General features: G+C 37.4%; 1 protein-coding gene across 1 annotated transcript in view; it reads right to left on the bottom strand.

Moving 5' to 3' along the window:
* VWDE (von Willebrand factor D and EGF domains) overlaps positions 1-21,919 on the bottom strand; it is a 38,305-nt gene extending 16,386 nt beyond the window's left edge. The window contains exons 1-12 of the mRNA XM_042888963.1: positions 21,844-21,919; positions 17,426-17,610; positions 15,016-15,247; positions 12,047-12,306; positions 10,804-10,893; positions 9,353-9,497; positions 8,525-8,739; positions 8,148-8,221; positions 5,985-6,258; positions 4,587-4,795; positions 3,212-4,191; positions 1,580-1,716 (exon numbers count right to left, since the gene is read on the bottom strand). Of these exons, the coding sequence (XP_042744897.1) occupies positions 1,580-1,716; positions 3,212-4,191; positions 4,587-4,795; positions 5,985-6,258; positions 8,148-8,221; positions 8,525-8,739; positions 9,353-9,497; positions 10,804-10,893; positions 12,047-12,306; positions 15,016-15,247; positions 17,426-17,610; positions 21,844-21,919 (2,877 nt within the window). The remainder of the gene's footprint in view (positions 1-1,579; positions 1,717-3,211; positions 4,192-4,586; positions 4,796-5,984; positions 6,259-8,147; positions 8,222-8,524; positions 8,740-9,352; positions 9,498-10,803; positions 10,894-12,046; positions 12,307-15,015; positions 15,248-17,425; positions 17,611-21,843) is intronic.
* Positions 21,920-22,881: the final 962 nt, after the last annotated feature.

Genomic DNA, 22,881 nt, shown 5'->3' with positions numbered 1-22,881 from the left:
ATAAATTCTGGTATTAATACTTAATGTGTAATCATTAACTCCTTGGTCATGTCCTGCTGAAAGCTCTACCAAGAGATGCACACTAGTTATGTATCTGTGAAGTACTCCAGTGCAAAATTCTCTGAATCATCTCTTACAGCACTGTGCATGGTAGGACAGCCTGTAGACAAACAATGTGATTTAATCTTTCAGAAGAGGAAGCATTACAAATGAGAAATGTGAGTGTATTAAGTCTAAATTCAGCAAAAATGCTTCTAGGAAATTTTGATCAGTTGAACTTATCTCAAAATACCCACAAGAAGTGCTATGTGTTGTAACTCCACTGGCATTTGCACAAAGCCACCATTATTCCAGTCAGAAAATTAAAAGGAAACAAACTTATTTTCTTTGGTAGTTTCAGGAAGAAAATTTAAAAAATGCAAAATAAAATTTAAAAAAAGACAACAACAAAGGAGATGACAATAAAAGAGATTATCTAGAATGTTTGTGTAGTTCAGAGCCATGTATACTACCACAAACAGTGTTGTATCGGAGTATTTTGTCATGAGTTAAGACAGAGGCAATTCAAATTATTGCTATCAAATTCCCAATAATTATCTGTGAGATGGTCTGAAACTCTTTTAACCTATACTCTTAACTTTCCCATTTCAAGCCAACTAGCAGATGATTGGATAAATGTGCACAAGAAAAAAACATCTATAACCCCCCACACTGCTTAACTGTAGCATCTACTAGAACTAAGGAAAGCATTTTTTGGTTGTCCCAGGAGCAGAAGATTCCTATTGAATGTTTTCCCTTTTGTCATTCTCTCCCCCCCAGTCATCACGAGTGAAAACCAGTTTTATTTGGCAGGTTTTTTTTATTCTCATGTATAATACAATGTAAAAACTTGTAATCACAGATTGTTCATTTCAGACTAACACTTGTAAATGGCTTTTAATTTTGCCTTGGGCAAATTCTAGGTCTGACTAAAAACATTCTGTCTGTACAGACTACTCTGACATTGCAGTACAGTATTTTTAATCTTCTGTTCGAACCTAGGCTATAAAGCTGACATATTATTAAATAGCCACAGTATTCTGCTCCTGGGAAATGGACATCTCAGAAATGCCTTTTTCTTTTTTGTAACAGATTTATTATGTTTTTAAAAAGGCTATTTTGAGTATTGAGTTTGAAACAGTAATCTAGTGATGTCTTTAACCTTGCAGTCCTTTTTCAAAGAACTGGTACTTCATTTCCTCTCCATAAGCACTTAAAAAGAAAAAAAAAGAAAAAGAATGGAAAGAACAAGCAACATCCTGGTTGCCACCAACAGGACTACCTTTGCCCTTTCTAGATGGATATCTGCTGTTTGCTGTTATTTCCTTTTAGCTGCTGAACATTCCCATTATGTTTTGCACTTTCAGCAGTGAGGAAAGTGCAATCTTGCAAAGATTTGACTGCCTGCTGCAAAGTGCTGAGTGCCTCTGCTTTTAGCTTCTACTAAACCATTGGGTTGTACCAACATAAAATGATTAGATAGTTTTTACTTATTCACAGAGAAATTTAAACAGAATTATTACTATACAAGGAGACCTACTTGCAATCTGATAATTTCACACTTCAGATTCGATGACTCTCTGAAGCCATGTCCAAAAGCCCTCACTGACGTGCAGTCATACTGACGAATATCACATAGCCCAGCATTTTCCAGCTCTATTATTTCTGGAGGTTGGTCTTTGAAGTAGAGATTAGAAAATAAAAGTCAATATAATGATCTCATTCATGTAGACAATTACTTTAGGCAACACATTTATTTCTCTGCCCAACTAAGAAAAGTGTCAACAACAAAATCTGGAGCAAGGGGAAAAGGTACAACAGTAACCTTTTGTGTCATTAAAATGAATTTCACCTTCAAAGCGAGGCTTTATATCTTTTCTTGGAACTTCAGATTTATAAAGCAGATGAAACATTCATGCAATAACAAACTCTTGTGAATATGCAGTCTATCGCCTCAGCTATGACTCTTTACATCACACTTGCAGTGTAAAATGTAAATGAAGCTCAGGCTTTAGATATAGGAACTCGAAAATTACTTGCAATAATTTATAATGGATTTTTTTGTTTGTTTAAAGAAAACAAACACGTGGAAGGTGGTTCATGAAATAAACTGACAAAATTTAGAATACTCAAATATTTCCTCTGAAAGCAAAGCTGTATGGGAACTGCTAGATCACGGCCTGAATCTCTGATTGATCACCTGAGGTGAGCAATGAGTCAGCCCTGGGAGGCAATTCACCTGTGCTGCCAGAAGAGGTGGAACCTGGCTCCACCTTTCCTAGACCCATTTTAGAGCTGTCTACCACTAGGAAAGGGTCTCTTCTGGAGATCCCTCCTCTGGAGTTTTGCAGCAAGCTCAGGATGTAGATAAGCATTCTATCTATTCTCTTTTTGTTCTTATAACCTGCTTAGCCAAGCTCTCTTGTTTATTTCATAATTATAACATTTTTTTATTCGTTGATATACTTGACTACTTGACTATACACAAGCCCATCTATTTGAGTTTAAGAGGAAGCAAATATTTCTGTTTTATTACTTTCTTACTTCTTCCTCCATTTAAATACATTAATGTAACAAAAATACTACTATAAAATATCAACAGTTCTGAAAGACTTTTGAATTTTCAACCACACCTCATATTCTCACTGTGTTATCTGCTTATCTATATTTTCAGTCAATGTCTTACTTAATGAAAAAAACTTGCCTAACTCTATTTGCTAAATTTTTTCTTCACCATCAGTTCTGCTTCCACATTTAACAGTTTACAGAAATGTAACATTGCCAAAACATCCCACTTCCAGTTAATAAGCAGGACTGCAGGAGTGTATGGATGTGGCAAGATCTCCCTGAAGAAGACAGCTGCGGAAACACACTAATCTCTTGAGGCAGTACTCTGGATTGCAAACTGAGTAGTAAATTTTAAAATCTGATATACCATAAACTAAGCCCATGTTTTTCTCTTGGGAAACAAGAAGGCTAAATAGAAAACAATAATGGCTGTATTAAATTGGAACTAGACTGCTGGATAATGAACAGGCCCACCACAGGGAACCCTTGTCAGTGCACGAAGAGAAAAAAATAAAAGCAGGATAGAAAAACAGTGATGTAAAACATATGTTGCACAAACACAGAGACTGTTATTTTAGTAAATCTCATTGTTTTTCCCACCTACCAGACAGTATACTGCAGTCGTATGAACCATAGCCTTGAAAGCATGCACAACCCCATTCTGTACATTCTCCATTACCACTGCACAGACTGGGACACTTCAGTGCAGTAAGCAGGTTCTCAACAAACCCCTGAAGTTCCTGTTGACTGTAGTTTATTTCTTCTAAAACTCTCTTCTCACATTCATTCTCTAAAAGAGCTAATGAAGCTTCTGCCCATCTGAGGTCATCTTTCAACAGTAAATCTTTAACACAGATACTGATTGCATCTTCCATTCTCCTACCAAGAAGGCCACCACAAGCTCTTCCTATACTGGAATTGGCTATTGCCTGCTGGCACAGTCTCAGAGCACTGGACTCAGTGAGGCCAGAAGGTGTGGGCCAAGAAGGAAGAAACTTCTTGTCTTTGTCAGTGGTGTGGTCCTCTGGGAAAAAGTACCTATATGCCTCTAAATCCATTTGGCTTAGATTTTGGAATAGAAATACTGGATGATATTTGTAATAACTTTGGCGCTTCCTTCTATTTGTAGCAGATTGACTTTTCTGATTACTGTAGCCATCAGAAATTCTTTTAATGTCTGAGCTTGAAGTTCTTTCTTTTTCCATACCAGAACTTATTTTTGAGGTTGCAGAGACATGTGGCTTTACTAATGATGATTTGTGAAGTTTGGTTTGATTATCCTCCTTTTCCAGAAGTGCAGCAGAATCCATTTCATGTACAGATGAATGTTTGTTTAAGCCTTTGACAAGATCAATAGGGCTGAGATACTCAGCAGTGACATCCAGTCCAGGTATCAAAGAAAGAAATCTACCATTTTCACTGTCTTTACAAGACAGGGGAAGTTCCGATTTAGAAACTGCCTTTAGTTTATGTACTGATGGATCTAACCCAACATCTTCAAATGTGCAGTCACAGAAATTTGTTTTCCTAGAAGATGGTAATGAAGAAGGTGTCTTGTCAAACAAGCTACCTCCTGGTGGAATTCTAGAGAAGAAAAATAGAAATTCTATCTCAACTTATCTATATATTTTTGTTGTTTTAATAATCTGTGCCAGTTTTGCTTAATACTTCTACAGCATAAATTACAGAATCTACATATGGTTACAGATCTCAGTTAAATTGTAAAAATATATATATATATATATATGGGAATAAGGTATACTGGAAAAAAGAGTTAAGAAGGCAGATCTTTTCTGATTTGTTCAAAGCAAATTCATTTTACATCATAATCCTACTTAAATACAAATTTGGCTCTTTGGTCTGTATTTACTCAGATATTAACTTAAAAATTCTCTTTTATTTCTACAAATTTTTGAAGAGCGCAAAGGAGTGATTGAACCAAAAACTGTCATTTGATTGAAAAAGAAGTATTTTGTTACCTCCATTCCTTTATAAACAAAAGAAGAGCATCAGAATTGTTTGGAATTTCCACACCATTGGCAGTGTGAAAGTCATTCTCTGCAATTCCATCGAAGGTGCCACAGAGCCCCATTGTATTTCTGTAATCTGAACTGGGCACCCTAAGTGTTATGCTCATTCCCCATTCACTCATATCAGCACGAATGAAAGCTCCAGAAGAAAACAAAACCTAAAAAGATATGGACAATATAATTGTGAGAACCATTATTCTTATTTTTCCCTAATAAAATCAGGTACATTCATTGATAAGGAATGATTTACAAAGGCAGGCATATAAAGATGTCCCATTAAGTTCTGGTTCTAACTATTCTGAATCATACAAATTTTGTTATTTCTTTTGGTGTAGCACTGTAGATACAAATCCTGTGTGCCCCAAAAAGCACCTAGATGGCACATTTCAGGCAATAAGCTTCATCCATCATTAGTAGGTATAGAGCAGAAGGTCAATGACTGCAAAACCACAGATAATTAAAGAGTAAGTGAGCAAAGAAAAAGGGCCACTCCCTCTCCAGATGGAAAGGGATAGTTCTAGTAATATAAACTGACTTGTTGGGAGCATACCAGCTATATGATTCTATGTGCTAATTCTATGGCTTAATACAGAATTTTCTACCTGCAAATATGATCTGAAGTGTACCGGATAGCCCAGAGTACTCTCAAAAACTCACTATTTTATTTCACAATGCTCAGCAGAAATACTGACATTTTAGAAATAAACTGAGAAGAATTAAGATTTTCAGTTTCTTAATAAGAAGAATTAAAGAATACAATTCAACAATGTTTTTACTGAAAGGAGGGGGGAAGGGGGGGGGGGAGAGGCATAGTTAAAGAAGAATAAGCACGTTTGCACATAAAGGAGAAAGAAAAGATAATCATACACGGATGACTGAATAGGTGAAGTGACAATGTAAGATTTTCACTTCTAAGTTTAAATGTTGTTTCTATGAACTTGGTGTGCAACTTCAAATAAGTCACTTATTTTTTGTTTTAGCATCCTTGCCTCTAAAAGTGAGGAATTTCATTTCTCTGTTGCCTGATGTTCTCTAAATATTTATCAAGTATTAAAAACGTATTAAATATACTAATAGACAAATCCAAGCTGAAATGGTCTGTTTTTAGTGCTTGCATTTCAGACAACAGAATGATAAATAGCAGTGGAGTGTTTCATTTTAAAATTCTGCATAATTTCAAACATCACTTGCAAGCAAAGCACTGGCCAAATTACTATGACTATAAAATAAACATTATTGTTGTGTTTAATTGCAGAAAATAAAGCATGTTTTAGTTCTGAAGTTGGTATGAATTGGTAAAAATAATTACTGAAATAGCTATTATATCCGAAAGTAGTATGAACTTACTGTTACTTTTCTTCCTAGGTAGGATTCAGTGATTCTGACGTTGCTTCCTGTTGTGTCTCTACTTATTATGGATAAGTATGGCTGTGACTCATGTAGCTGACTACTGCACATATCATATGCAATTATATCACTTCCTTCTTTGGCAACAAAGCCACAGTTACAGGATGCTGGATATTGAAGACTTCCACAATCCCACTGGCGAACATGAACTTCAAAATCTCGAGCTGTACTCTTATAGAGAACAAATGTTCCTGTTTTAAAATTGTCATAGAGTCTGGTGTCAAAAGAAAAGCATAATATCACCAGGTGTCAGTAACTGAACTTAAAACAGATTTCTAGTATTTGGTAGGATTTGATACTGTAGTACATTTTTGTGCATCGTTGGGAAGAAGAAAAAAAAAACAAACAGGAGTACTGTTCACAAACGCAAGTAACTTTGTTCTAAACAAACAACACCATATCTCTTTTGCACAGCTCTAAAACAAAAATTTAAAGCAGAAACAGAAGGAAGAAGAGAAGGATCACAAATGGAATATGTAGACAATGTTTGTGAATGGAAAGATAATCATGAAGCCACTGCTGTTCTTTGATGCATTTTAATTGTGCTTTTGTCTATTCTAACGGGCAATCAGGGGATGCTCCTTAGCCTTTGTGTTTCTACTGCAATGCAAATATCCAGCAGGAGCAAGAAGATGCTTAACTGTGTGCATGTGAGGTGCAGATGCTGAAGACTGTACAAGTACCCTTGATGAAATGATTTAGAAAGTCAGATACTTTTAAAAAGGTCTGCTTCATTAAGATGGAGAAAACCTATTCCCAAAGATTTGAAAATGATTTAAGATGAAAACCATAAATAGTGACTTCATTTTTTTTTTTTCCCTATGGGTTAGCCATCTGTTCCCTGAAGCAAAGTTAGAATAGCCAATTTAATGATTTGGTGGCAAGAAGGGGGGGGGGGGGAAGAGAAAAAAGAAACTTTTTCTGCAAGTTTAACAGTCTCTTGGCTATAAATGGCATTTGACAGTTAATTGCAGAGTAGTGATTTGCCTTTTGTTTAATAGCCTAGAAGACAAACTGCAGATGGCCTGCATGCAATCACCTGTGATTCTGCAGGGGCAGTTCCCTTTCTCTTTGTTTCCCATGTTTATAAAATAAGTTAGCAATGCTATTTATCTTTAAAAAGAAAGGTGCAGCACCATATTCCAGCAGGAATATATTTCAGTAGGTTGTTACATCATAAGAAAGCTTGATCACAATGTGGTGATGGTTAAAAAACCCACTGAAGGCATCCCTGCAATTTCGAATGAAGAAAGAATCGCAAGTCAGCATAACTCCTGTGACTTTATTACTATTGTTAGTAACAGTGCTCTCAGAGCATCCATTACAACCTGTTCTTCCTTTCAAATTCACAAGAAAAACTGTGTTGTGTGTTGAACACACTTATGTGCAGGCAACATATCCTCTTTCTCTCACACTGTCATTTCAAGAAATGTGCTTCTGCTGAGCAGGGAATATACAAGTCCCATGTGTGGAACTTGTATTTGTTTTGAACTCTTCCATGATTTAGAAACAATTAGAAAGACAGAAGCATACAAAAACCATGCCAGCTGTGGCTAAGGAAGCTGTCTTCACTTTGGAAAGAAGGTTTAGTGAGCTGCAAGTGACAGAAGCGAATAAATTGCTGTCAGTGACATTAATGAACTCATCACAATGTCATACTGACAGAAGATAGCTTCCAGCAACTTGATCCTTACAGGGATTCAGATAGGTACACCAAAAATATGGGAGCTATGCTGAAGACTGGAAATACTTCTGCATTAAAATAGTTTTGTCTATTCAACCATTTATCACTGATCATATTTAATAATATTTCCACCTTTCACATTCAGATTCTACAGCTGTTATTTCTCTCTTGGTATATTCCTCTAGAAAGGGTAATTGTCTACTTACTTGTCACAACCTAAAACTTGTATTTTCAAACATAAATACTATAAATATGACTAACAAGCTTTAACCAGGTGGAGCATGTTTATCCTATTATCCAAGAGAGTGAAATACATAGCACAACTGAACTGTAGAGAACTACAGCTTGCATCACTAGCATAGATTAAAAAAACAAACAACAGCAACCCTTGAAATTTAAAGCTTCAATCAAGTGATTACCTTCCATCAAACGTTATTATATGAGGGTCAGTAAATGAGTAGCAGTATGCAGTCGGTAGATCCTTTACAGTAATCTTCAAAACAAAAAAGTGCATAGTAAATCATATTAGGTTAGACTTAGGCACATTATTTATGTTCTTGATGTATTTCATAATAAGCAGGTTATATTATTTCTAAGTAGTTATGTTAATATTCAAATGTAAGAAACTTAATCCAAATGAAAAGGCAATGTTTTAATGGAAATAAACCAATTAAAAATTGACTACTTCGAAATCTTGGTGTAAATCAGCATGTCACAACTGAAATAGAAACTCAGTTTAGATCAGCCACATTCCTGGCTTGTTGGTTTTACAGATCTTAACACTTAGATTTTCAACCTTTGCGCTTTCTGGAACATAGCCATTCCACAGGAAATTCTCACTGGATATTGGTTCGACTGTAATTCTGGTAATTCTGTCTCCGTCCTGCATAAAGTCTGTCACAGCAGTGAAGTAAATTATTGCTTGACTACAGATTCCATTTCTACAGGGTTTCTGGAGAAGATCCACATGACAAGAAGAAAGAGCCAAGTTTAAACCTAGTTGTTCTTTACCTGTTTTAATGAAAACACATCATTAATGAGTTTTCATCTAATCAAGACACATTTTGTATATTGCTGTTAATATAAATGCTAACTTACGTACAAAGTGATGTACACAAAAAGTGTGGGTTTTTTTTTTTCACAAATGAAAGTAAGTGAGCATTTTCCTTGACTATGATCATGGAAAACCCTCTCCCTACACACATCCAAGAAAATTATTTTAATTTTCTACATTGATAGCCAAATGAAAGTCGTGGAATTCCTGCAGATGGGACAAAAATGCCTGCCTGAATAGGCAAGGATCCCCTTGATGTTCACACGACTTCATGTTCATGCGACTTGGGCATAGCAGAGCACTACAGACAAAGAAAGACTAAAACCTGAGTACTTCATGACTGTATACAATACTTAAAACACAGTACATAAAAAAAAATAAAAAATGGATGATGGACATATTCTTCCATACTTTCAACAGCAGTACATACGGCCTTTGAGTATTTTAATAATTTAGAAAGTATTTTATAATACACCAGATTCTCCAAAGAGGCAAATCAGAGGGAATATTTAGAAAAACACAATGAGCATACAAAATGCAACACACACACAGAATCAGGATAATACTTGCCTTCATCAACAGTATTCAATCTTAGTGATATTCTGCAGTCACTTTCAACCTGGTTAAATTCGGGACAAGGAACAGGGATTCTGCTTTCTATTGACAGTCTGTATTCCTTGCCATCTTCTGATATATCATACGCTTCTGGATGTATCTAGCACAGAAAAAAATATACTTAAAATGCAAACATCATTTGTGAACTACAGCACCCCTACTGATCAGGAAGGAGTAAAGTACGAAAAACTAAATACACTGAATGGTGTGGCGCGTGGCCCACTCTACTTGTTATCTAGATGGTCTGAAGTGCATTTGCGTACTGGGAGAAGATGAGGACACTATAAAAAGTGTGTGGAAAGAGTGTCAATAACAGGCTAGGATGAGGTAAAGCTAGTAAGAAAGGGATTAGCAAGTACATTAACACCATAAAAATGCATTCTTTGGGTAGCTTCTGGAAACCAGCATATAGGCAATTTGTCGTATTGTACGCAAAAAAAAAGCTACCTAGGAGCTTCACATAAAAAGGAAAATAATGCATTCATATTTTATATTATGTGCTATAAAATGACTTCCACTGACAAGAGATTAATCTGGACCCTTAATCTGCAGAAACATAAGCATGCACTTAGCTTTATGAGAGGTAAATCTTCACTCAAGGCCATGGAAATTTTCACAATATGTGTGTGCAGTGTCCCATTCCTGGCCAATAAACAAAGTGGTACCTACAACTAAATCTATGGTAGTTTCCTTTTGGACCTCTTCTTCACCTTTAACCAATTGGCATGGCACAGCTCATGCCTGCATCCTATAAATATTTCCCAGCATACTAGTCTAAGCCAAAGCAGGTTGGTTTGACCCTTCCCTCATCCCCGTGGCCAGATGGGAACAGACCCTGATCTCTGTCAGCCATATTCTGGGAGAAACAGTTGGCATAGTCTAAAATTGTGCAAGAGAGCAGCTAAGTGGTCAAAAGCAAGTCAGAGCTCAAGTCTGAGCCATGGCCCTGGTTAGTTTACAATTACAGAGGATGTACTGGAGTCTACTTTAGCTGGTGGAGATCAAGGTGTTTATGGGTTGTTATAGCTTGCATAAGATGTTGATTCAGTCTTCCTGTACCTCAAGGGAAACACAGAAACGTTTGTTTCTTCCACTACTTGACCAATCTGAGTTCACTACTGCTGACAACATGCTTTGTTAACTTGATAATTATATTGTGAGTACCTTACAGTTAGAGGACTCTCTATCTACTGTGGCTATTATGATTCACTTGCTTTTGTTCAGCATCCTACATGGTCTTATTAGAGCGGAACATACAATAATTACATAAATGTTCAAATTATCCATTCATATAAATTTTCCAGCATACCCAAAGAAAATGCACGAATAGCTACATATCTGCTGAACTGGTACTCAGAAAGACTCCCACTACAAAAAAGTAAAACATTGTTTTCTTTTCAAATGACCTTAATGCCAGCAAAAAATTCCTTGCTCTCAACTGGACTGCTATGTATGCTTGGCTTCTCCATGAAGAAAGCAGAACTGCTACAGTAGACCTGTAGAAAAAATCAACACAGTACAATATATTTTTGGTAAGAAGTGAATATGAAACTCAGCCATGATGTCAGCTTGATGAACTTGTTAAGTCTAAGCTTCTGTCTGCATCCAAAGTTACCAACTGTCAATGGTGCTGTTTAATTGACTGAATGAGACAAAATATTCCAAGATCTCCTCCAGGCATACAAATCATCACATTTAACATGCACCTAAATTTCCACACATTTAACTAATCGCCTCTGGAATATTTCTGCACATCATGATATATTGTGGACATGCATTCTACACTTTATTTTTTTTTAGTTCTTTTTGTCAATTCTATGTTTGTTGCCTTTTAATTTTGTTGAATACCCATTTGATCATAGATTACACAAAACAATCATTGCCCCTTCCTCTCTTCTCACTGCCATTTCTTCCCAGTGTTATGGGCCTGAATTATCTTCTATGGGATAAGTTTATTGTGATTTCTCTCCACTGACCCAGTACTGTGCTGCTAAATACTGTTTTAGATGCTGTTTTTGTTTGTTTTGTCTGTTTTGCCGTATCCTTTTTTGAGATGTGATGATGCTTTAGCTTTTCAAAAAGTTACCAGGTGAACGTAGATATTCATTCTGCTACCCGTGAAATTTGAAATTAACTAATGCAGTTACTCATACTGCTGCTTTTGATGGTGGGTATCAAACTATTTATATCTGATCCTTGACACAAAGTCATCAAGCAGTGGCTCATTATTGATTCTAAGCAATCTATCTGCTGAATCAACAGCAGTTTCCCACAACTCACTTTGCCACTCTCTTAAGGTTGTTACATTCCAAATCCTCTTAATTCACAATATCAAGCAAAATTCTAGTAGAAAGTAAAAAAGATTCAACTTGAATAAACATCTGTTGGAGGCATGGTATAGTGTACTGAGACAGTCTCAAAACATTAATAGTAGTGATAATTACTGATATATTCTGTGACGTTTCCACATTTGTAGGGGCAGTGTTGATGTAAATAAAAACTAGAGGCAGTACATTTCTGCCAAGAGAAATCATACAGCAAAATGCTGGCACTCCATCTCTAGCAATTGTTAGTATCTGCTGAGCATTTATGAAATCATAAGTCTTTAGACAAAGCAGCTATAAGAGATTATAGTAATTTTTAACATACTCTTTCTCCAAGTCTGACACTTGTCCCATCTAACTCTAAGAGTGAGAACGTATGAACTGTTCTCTCATGTTTCAGTTCTTCTTTGATGCCTTCAGGAGAAAGTCTTGACCAAGTCACAATGAATCCAACTGAGCTGTTTGCAAAAGGAATGCCAAAGGTACATCTTAGGTAAATACTCCCTTTGATCAACTCTGCTGCAACCTCAGGAATGGCTGGTAGTGGTGGTGACACAGATGGAGACGTTGAAGGAGCCACCTCACCTAGTCAAACAAAAATGTCTTTTATGCTTTTTATTCTATGCAAAAAGAAAAAACATTGGATAAGGCAACATTTACATATACTTTATCAATTAAAATCCTTATAATAATATTTACCTCTCTTGATGTATGGAAATCTTAAGTAGTTGTTTAGAGAATCAGAGAGAACATGTATACTACATTCATGATTAAAATGAGTAAAATGGATTACTTTCTAGACCATACAAAGGTGCTGACGAGGAAAAAATACTGAGGGAATTAATTGCAATGAATTATTTTAACAGATAGAAGAGAGCTAAGGAAAGAACCAAAGGAATTTGGCTGACATACAAAAATATTTTCTCTGCTTACAAAGAAGAAAATAGAATGGGCTATGCAAGAAGGAAAAGAATAAACAACACCGTGATTCATCAGGAGTTCATCTGCAAAATTTATCTGCAAATCAAAGTGACCTAAATTATTTTTAAAATTTTGGGTAATTATTCTGAACATTCGGCTGAAAAACTACTTTTGCAATTGCAGTTCTGCTATCTCCAAATTGTGCATTTTACATTAGACCAAGTTGATAACATGGACTTCTTTTTTATTAAAGACAACATATAACTAAAAGTTGAAGTTTCTGGGTCATGGATGCAAACAAAAATCTTTAAAAGAAAATAAGTCAAAAGAAAATACCTACTGCTGCAGATGCCTTGAATTTCTATCTCCTTGGGATCACAGGCCTGTGGCTTTGCATCTACAACAACTATAAACTGTTCCTAACCCACATATTTACACACTTAACTATACCAGTGCTCTTAAAATATTGCTCCATGTTAAAAAAAAAAAAACAAAACCGTATTAGAAAAAATCAATAACAAGAAAAATAAACATCAAATATTAAAAGAAACTAATGAAAGTATAATCTACCAGAGCAGAAAAATGCTGTGATCTGATTCATATACAATTACAGTAGCAGTCACTACAAAACCATAAGGCAGAAAACACAAGTTGAGTGACTGTATCTAAGAGCAAGAGTACAGAACGTTTTACCACTTCTACATCTTTAATACAGATATACGCAGCAGATACCTAGAAATGTTACTAATGAATAAAAAGGAATTAAGCTATTCTTTCAAATGCATACTTTCTCTTTTAGAACCCTCATCTAAATACTTATTTATTAACTGTAACCATGGACAGTCAAAATCATTGCAGACCTACTTAGGAGGAAAAAAAAATGTCTTTCCAACATGAGACTCAGCAATGTCTATACGTGTACTGTTTGCTACTTTGAACATCATTCATATAAACAAACAAAACAACAACCACCCGTGGAACTTTGATTAAACATGAAAATATCAGTATATTTTGAACAGGAATAAAAGGACTTTAAGTTAAAAGCAGCAAAACTGAAAATCTTGTTCATTGAAAAGAATTTAAAGCATATTTTGGTGTTCCATGCTTTGGTATTGCACAGGAATGACTGCTTGAAAATGTGCATCAAGTGTACAAAGCTATCCAGCATTAAAGAGGAAATACAGTACGTACGGTAACCTAGATATAAAAAGCAGCACAAAAATACAAAATATAATCCTAAATAAAGGGCTTCAGAGTTGAGAGAAGTCACCAGAGCCAACTCAGTTTTTTTTTTCTTCCCTGTTTTGTCTTCAAGCAGTAAAAATTTGCTAGCCTGCTGCCTATCATTTTTATTCTCTTTCTTTTCATGAACGCATCACCGAAAGCAAATGCAAAGTCACATTCTGCAAGATTTCTTTATGGCTTCAGCCACTTGCATTCTGAAATGTCTTATTTCTGGCTTTTTTTTCTTTCTTTCTTCTGCCAATAACCTCTCAGAGAATTACTTAACAATTGATCCCAAAGGGATAATGATGGGTCATAAAGCACCATAAAAAACACCAGCAGTTCTGCTATTAAGATTTTGCAAGCAGTTGGTAATAGAGAGCATGACTTAGAGCAAGACAATATACTGTGCATAAAAGTATTGCAAGTATTTTCACTGACAGTGTGTTACAGGAACTGATAAAAATCTCTTACTACACAGATTTGTCAGTAACAATATCTATAACTTCTTTAGAAGAATTAGAGTAAGAAAAATATTCCTAATAAAAATAAACATGTATATATGTATAATGATGTATATATATTTTTTTTCATCAGTTTATTAAAGAAAATGTATGCTTACACATAATACCAGAGACATTCAGTAATGACGATACACACTATGTGAGTGCCAATGTAGGCAGTCTAAATTTTGACTTCTAGATGTGTATTACATCCCCATCTGACTATATGGAAAAAGAAAAAAAATAGATCCTTATTTTGGGGGCTCTGAACTATAATTGAGCATCAACTGAAAATTACACGGGTATAGTGTGAATTCACACATTGTTCTATCACATCAAAATTAAGAGTGCAGAAAATTTTAGTACATGTATCTATTGCCAGACATAATCAGCAAAATATCTTACAAAATACCACATTTTCACAGAAACATCACTTACTTGCTTTTATGTTATTTTCAGCTATTTTTGAATAACTATAAAATGACCAAACACCAGAAAACATCTGGTGATATGTTAGACATCTGAATACTTATCAGACTTCTGTTTAAGAAGATTAGAATGAAATAGTTATGCTGATATTCAGTTGAAAACCACATTTACTGATAAATATATGCTCTTAAATGCGTTTGAGTACATACTTTCTCACCTTCTGCACAATAACCCATGCATCCTTGTGTGGGTTGTAGTAAGTAAACAAAGAAATCTCCACAGTTCCTCACACTGACAGGGATTCGAAAAAGGCAGCAGTCTTTGGACATGCTGAAGAAAAATTTCCATGTTGCACAGGCTGTGAGCTGCTTGATCTCACCAGGTCGAGGCATGGATTCTGACTCCTTCAGAGACAACCAGACAGGGGCTTGAGTACCACAGTGATTCATCTGAAACACCAGAGAAAAAATGTCAGAAAATAGTTAATGTACATTTATACTTAATCCTCATATTCTTGCACTAGCTACTAGCAAAGTTCAGATGGTATAACTGAGATCTTGCTTTTTTACGTCCTCAAATCTGAACACAAATACACATAATAAAAGAGACTTAAGTGCTCATGAGTATCATGAAATCTCTTTCTATATGCAAAATACAATTTAGTGCCTGAAGAACTTAACCAGGAGCCACCACAACTTCTGCAACCATAAATCCGTTTATGTTTATGAAGCAGAGGACTCCACAAGGACTGTGGTTCAGATGCCAACACAACAGGTGATGAAGGAGAGCTGGTGCTCCCTCTCTCCCATACAAAAGTCTTGCTCAGTGTTTTTTTGTTCAAGTGTGAAGAGTACAGTGCTGTGGAACAGCCCTCCATCCTCCTGAAATCACGGTGGCTATTTGAGGTCTTCAGATTAGGGAAGCTGCCATGTAGCTCGAAACAGTCCAGACAGTAAAACCTGGTCTTAGACCATGTTGTCTTTACACTTCTTGGTCTGAAATCTAAATACAACTGCATGCTCACTTAGCAATTTTCACCTCAAAAGTACACTTTTTTCTTACTCCTGAGCATATTTGTGTCCAATCTACTTGTTTTATGTTTTTGTTGCTTTTCTTATGATTTGGCTTAAAATATATTTTTAAAAAAGAGGTTCTATTAGCTATATACATTAACTATATTATATATTTTATTTGTGGCCAAAGATAACTCCTCTTCACAAAATGCAACTCAGGCAAGCCAAAGGTTGGACATCGAGTGTGCCTGAGTCCTCTATCAGTCCTCTGAGTCCTCTACTGAGCAAACAGAATCCATGAGAAGGATGTTTAAGCAGAGCCTGAACCTTTGACAAGGATTAAGTATAGTTATAAAACACATACAAGAAGGAAATTTCCTAAACAAGATATCCATTTTAAGTTCAATTTTAATGTTTTGATTTTGATTATTTCAAAATAATGGCCTTGTTTTTCCTAACAGTTAAAGAAGAGTAGATATCAGGGCATGAATTTCATTTGCTGAATAATATTTGAATCAATCTCTTGCCAACCGTAATTACCTGGACTCTTCTATATATGGATGGCAGCCATTTTTGACTGCATATTTACTAAGCACAGATAGACTGGGTGAGATTTTTAAAACTCCTCTAGGTTATCTGAGTGGCTATCTTGCTGAACTACCCTGTGTTCTGAGAAACAGACTTTTTTTCCCTGTTTTATCATCCTGATTCTCTGTGAAGAAATGTCTGCTTTGAGAGACATACTACTATTAAGTCAATTTGTTCCTATTAAATCTAACTGAAGAAGTCCTTCAGGAAATACACTTTGCTCAAGGTTTTTCAGCGTAACAGCCCTCATAATAGCAGCCTCTTCAATAATGTCCTGCACTCAATGTACTTTTTGTACTTTTAACTGTTTTGCATTTCTTTTAAAAGAATTTTTTTTGTTTGTTTGTTGTTTGTTTTAAAGAGACTAAGCCCAGGCAATTTCAATTCAGTATACAATCACAGGATCACAGATAATACATCCTGATGACACAGTGACACTTTTTTAAAATAAGGAAATGTTTTCATATAGGAAGCTACAAAGATATATCTTCTTCAAATGTAACTGTTAAAAAGATGTTGAAATAATTCCAAAATGAAGCATCAGAAGTCTAGAGTACCACATGTTCTAAGTAGTTCTTGAATCTCAGTGGACTCGCAGATGACATGAAAACTAGTCAGTTAGCTCTCTTAGTTGAAGTCATTTTAGGAGTAATCTCCTCCTTCTAGAATGATCACTTTAAAACCCAGATAATTACTGGGATATGTCTTCTATGCTCACATGTAGGTTCAGGAGCAGACTGCCCATCACACAGCTGCGGCTTTAAAATGGGACATCCCTCCTATGTTGCACTGAGACACCTTTAGAAGGGACTAAAACAACAGTTTCTGGGTGCTTTAAAAGATACATGAGTTCTTTGCCGTACTCCATTCAGTGTAACATTTTTCAACACATAAATTTTATTGCCAGATTAACATATTTTAATACAGTCTCATTCAGAGACATTTTTTCACATTAGTCTCCATAATTGTAATTATTCTTATGAAAAACATGTACATTCTTCATAAACAAACAAGGTGCAATAATACCTCCACACATTTGGTTGGCATCTCAGCAGGCTTATCAAAAATCATAAAGCGATACCATCCTGGTGCTAGGGAATGGTCACATATTAAATCCTGAATAGCTGACTGCTGGAGGTGGGATGAATCAAAATTAACACTTCGGTAAGGGCTCTGCAGGATCTGATGTCCACCAGGATGGCATTCAAGACCTGTAAAGCAAGAGCATTAAAATGAAGAGCTTAACAGATATGTTAGATAGTAAGGGTGTTTTTTTTATCAGACAATAAGGAGATAGGATCACTACGAGATCACTTTTACAGACCAACATAGTGAAAACTTAATAGTGACAACAAATAACTATGTTAACACTCTAAAATTTAATAAATTAATCACACAGTAATATTCCCTTGTTTACATGGACAATAAATGAAAAATAAATATGCATGTTAATTTGTAATTGAAAAGTGTACACTTTCTCTCTGGATTTTGCCATTTTACTGGCTATGAAACCTAACAACCTGAAAAAAAATGGCACATTTGATACATAAGGAACAAAATCTTACTTCAAGATGAGAAAGGTCTGTCCAAGGGTCTTCCTTTTGCAAATAGGGTAACACTTCACAGTGTTCCTATGTATTAAATGAAGAATGCCCTCAAATGGATGGATGCTGCAGTTACATATAGTTTGCATGTATAAAAGCAGGTTATGGTGTAAGTATGGAATTTGATAGATACTTAATCATAGATTTTAAGTCAATGTGCATGACTGGCATGCACTAAATACAACTGACAAACAGATTTTTGGACATCTAAGTGAACTTAAGGCCTCAAAATAACCTCAAAATTGCTGGTAAGTAAAATTAGGGATCAGAATCTGTAGAAGTTGTAGCAATTTTCTAAAAAAAATGCAGGCTCTTTCAGAAATGAAACTGCACCCTACAATTTGTAAGATCAGTCTTTGGAATCAGATTACTCCTTCCAAAGATAGTGACAGTAGAAGTTCCAGCTAATGGTGCTTTTGCAAGTAATGTAATGGTAATGGTCATTCTTGCTCAGAAATATGTTTGGGAAGTCAAAGTAGGGATGAATTTAAAAAATTCAGCTGTAATTAAAGCTGTGTAATATTACATTTTGAATATTATTACTCTATTCTGCAGGTTCTCACACCCAGGGTTTTTAATATTTGTCCCATGTTTTGCATGGTGTAAAAAATAAATGTGTCACTGATTACAAGAATATTCTGGTTCAAATTGCACCAGATGCATTATTGAGCATTGTTTCATATCACTGTTCAGAAAACTACAATTTTAAGATAGTTTCTAAATCGAACAGTATCCTCCTCTGAATGTAGAAGATGCCCTAGCTAAACAACAGATCTCATTTCTTTCACGCACAGCATGAGGCTCCTATAGACTTTCAAAGACTAAAGATTTAATCTGATATGGCTTCAGGCTACCCAAGCAGGTAACAATAGCTTTATCTTCTACCCTCTAAGGGCAGATGGAAGTCAATGTGATTGACTGTGCCACCACTGTGCTTCTGAGTTGCTTGTCATAGCCTGTAGGCAATTCATGTCCATACAAGTTGACCTTATTGAGAATTTATCTCTCGCTGGAATTTGAAGAAAAGCCCTTGAAGAATCAAAGGTCAGTCATGTGTGTTATTGAAGTGTTTTTCCAAGCAAGCTTCAGCTCAAGCAGTTTACGAACCATGGCAAAAGTTTCTTCCTGTCTTCTATTTTTTTACTGGAATTCTACCTTCCATACAGCACTCTCATTAGTTTTCTTTCCTGTAACTGAAACACTCCAGAAACAATTAATATCTCTTATGTCTTCCATCAATAAATCAAGTGAGACATGAGACAAGTCTTTATTTTTTTTCTCTGCAGTTTAATTAGATCATCGTTTGATAGATCTCTAAAACAGCTGACTGTACTCACTTGTAATAGGGTTATAAATCTTACTAAAGATCAAATTATACATTTTTTATTATTATGCACATCACTTTAAAATGTCACACAGCTCCTCATATATTTTTCTCCCTTTTTAGCTAGCATTTTCATAGCTATTTCTTTTGAAATCTCATGTTGTCTAGCACTCCTTCATTCCTTTTCCTTTTCTTTTTCCTCCTTTTCTGCAAAACAACTGAAAATAATTGCCATCATCTGTAATACAGTAATCAGTAATACAGACTAAAATATTCCTATCTGAAGTATAACTGTTGTGCTACCTAACTCTACCAAGAGCAGATGCAAGTACAACTGTTGTATTTATGGGCACATAAATACAAAAATAACAATGCTATTTTTGCTGTGAGAAAGTAACCCCTGTAGACCAGACCCACACATATCACAGACACTGAGGAGGAGAGCTGGTTCTTAATTGAAAGATGGAGACCTGATTATTAAATCCACTCCTGAGTTATGAAAACCTGAGCTGTAAATAAAACCTCAACTCTAATGTATTGTTTTAGTTAATGCATCCCTGCTGTTTGGTCCTAAACTTCATACTATGTTACACTGAATTATTCTGAGATTTTTCTGGTTGCTTTCCATATTTGGTAGACTTTTCCAGTTATCCGTCTGAATAGATTACAATGCAAGTATTTTCAAGAGACAGAGATTAAATCTCTGAAGTGCCAATGCCAACTGTTTCTGGAGCACTGTCTTCTAAGCACAGTCCAGACACAAAATTTAAATTTTTAGGCAGGACGCTTGGCTGAGAGTTATTGGCAGGTCTTTGGGGTCTTGGTAGATGAAAAGATTGACATGAGCCAGGAGTGTGCTCTTGCAGCCTGGAAGTCCAACTGTATCCTGAGCTGCAACAAAAGAGGGGCGGCCAGCAAGGAGAGGGAGATCATTGACGGCTCTCATGAGGTACTCCCCCCTCTGGAGTACTTTATCCAGGCCTGGGGCCGCCAGCACAAGAAGGATGCAGAACTGTTGGAGTGGGCCCAGAGGAGGGGCACTAAGACAATCAGAGGACTAGAGCACCTTTCCTATAAAGAAAGGCTGAGGGAGCTGGGCTTATTTAGCTTGGAGAAGGCCCTGGGGGGAACCTCACTGCGGCCTTACAGTACTGGAGGGAGGCTTATAAATGAGCGGAAAACGGCTTTACACTATAAGCGGGGAGATTTACTTTAGTTGTTAGGATGAAATTCTTAACTCAGAAGGTGGGGAGGCTCTGGCACAAGCTGTTTGGAGAAGTTGTGGATGTCAGGACATTGTGAATGTCCTGGCAGTGTTCAAGGCCAGACTGGACATAGCCCTGGGCAGCCTGATCTGGTAGGTTGCAAACCTGGCCATGGCAGGGGGGTTGGAACTGGGTGATCTTCAAGATCCCTTCCAACCCAAGCCTTTCTATTATTCTGTGACCACCTACAAAGCACTAAGGGAAAGGCTGATGTATGGTTTCCACCTGCTCTCAGGCTTGGCGTGAGCTAGGGAACTCTCAGGGGCTCTTTGGTGCGAGGGCATTGGCACCCAGGGAGTGCTGCCAAACAGGGACTGGTGGCACAGCTCTTCAGGTGCAGTTTGTATGCTCTGCTCTCCAAAGCCCAGGATATAAACAAATAAACACAACCAGTAAGAGTTAGACTCAATGATTCTCATGTTCTCTTCCATTTCAGGGAATTCTATGATTCTCTGTGTGCACTCTGATGCTGAGTGTCCTTTCTTTTGCATCTATTGATTGCAAAGGAAGTAGCGTATCTGCATCCCACAGCAATTTTAGAGCTTAGGCTGTTTCTAACAAACACATTTGTGTATTTAAAACAAAATATTCAACTAGAAATGAGGTGACTTTTTGAAAGAAGTTATCCTGAAATACTTATTTAGGGTAACATTTTTAAAGTGAAATATAAAAATAAATGTAACCACCACAAGCAAACCCTTAGTTTGGATGAGAAATGTAAGAAAAGCATGATTACAGACATTTTAGCAATGAAGAATATTGCAGTGCAGGGGAACAGAAACACTCCTGCTCAAGGAATGGTGAAGGAAACAATCAGCATGCACACACTGACACAGCATTATCAGAAAGGGTGTCAGAACACTTTTCACCGCTCACATCTACACTTCAGGGCTGCTTTGTAAAGTTTGTGAGTAGCTGCACAACAATTTAAAAATATATATAGGAACTATCAGCATTCCTAGAAAAGCGAACAGGGACCAGAGGGAATGGGAGAGCTAAAGCCAAAGCCCAGGCAGCCTCACTCCGCAGGTTCTCCCGCAGGTACCAAGGCTCAGTTTGTCAGTTCATGAAGTTACGCCTACTGCAGCGAAACGCGCTGCACGTATCTCGAGCACCGAGGGAGGACCTGAGCCACTGAGGGGAGACCGTGTTAAGGGCTGTTTTATTTCTCTGCTCTCCCTGCGCTGAGCAGAGCGGAGCATCCGCCCACCCGGCGCTCCCCCTTGGCCATGTACCCCTGGCCCCGCTTACCTCTCCGGAGGGGCTTCGCCGCCGCCAGGCAGCCCAGCACGGCCGCGCACAGCCACAGGCGGGCGCCCCACGGCATCGCCCACTGCTCCCCGCTCCGTTGCCGTCGCGGCTCTAAAGGCTACGGCCTCCCATCCCCTCCTTAATGCGGCCCCTCCCTCTGGGGTCCTCGGGGGGGCCCGGCCCTCAGCCCTCCTCCGTGCCGGCCCCGGCCGGGATGCGCTGGGGCTGCTGTGCTCTGTGAGCCTCGTGGTCAGCGTCTTCATCTCCTCGAACGCATAGTTCTGTCTTCTAATGTGCAGTTAAATGCTGGAAACAAGCCAGTTACAAATTATTTGCTCTTTATGCTGTGACCATTTCCTTAGGTCACCAAGAGCGCTTTATAATGGTCCTTCGTAATTCCAAACTCCTGGGATGGAAACCATTACCTCAGAATGAAGCCCATAGCTTCAAGCAGCCAAGTTGCAAGGCTTGCTGGGAGACGCTTCTCTTTGGAAATGTCTGGCAGAGAGCTCAGAGTTTAAGGTTTGGTAAGTTTTTTGGTATTTTTCTTGCTAATCTCCAGGCTGTGCAGGCCCTGAAGTATATTGCACACAGCAGGCTGTAGAGATCTTTCACTCGTTTGAATCATAGCATAACAGAATATCCCAATCTGAGAAGGACTGACAAGGATCACAGAGTCCAACTCTGGGCTCCACACGAAACCATCCAAAAATCACCCACTCTCAGACCCAGTGTCTGAGAATGCTGTCCTTCAACGCCGGTACTTGGGGCTGTAGCCCTGAGCAGCCTGTTCCATGCCCACTGCCCTCTGGTGCAAACCCTTTCCCTAACCCCAGCTGCCCCTCACCTGACACAGCTCCGTGCCGTTCCCTCGGGCCCTGTTGCTGTCACACAGAGCAAAGCTCAGCGTTGCCCTCCACTCCATGTGAGGAGCTGCAGCCACCATCAGGCCTTCCCTCAGCTTCTCTGCTCTGGGCTGAACAAACCCCATCTTCCCTATCTTTGTAGCCCATGTTTGAATGCTCTCTAATGGAAAGC

Source organism: Lagopus leucura, unplaced genomic scaffold (assembly GCF_019238085.1).
Source record: "Lagopus leucura isolate 7727_CA_CO unplaced genomic scaffold, USGS_WTPT01 Super-Scaffold_100157, whole genome shotgun sequence".
NCBI classification, from domain to species: Eukaryota; Metazoa; Chordata; class Aves; order Galliformes; family Phasianidae; genus Lagopus; species Lagopus leucura.
The sequence above is the reverse complement of the archived record's forward strand: the minus strand, read 5'-3'. Positions and strand labels throughout refer to the sequence as shown.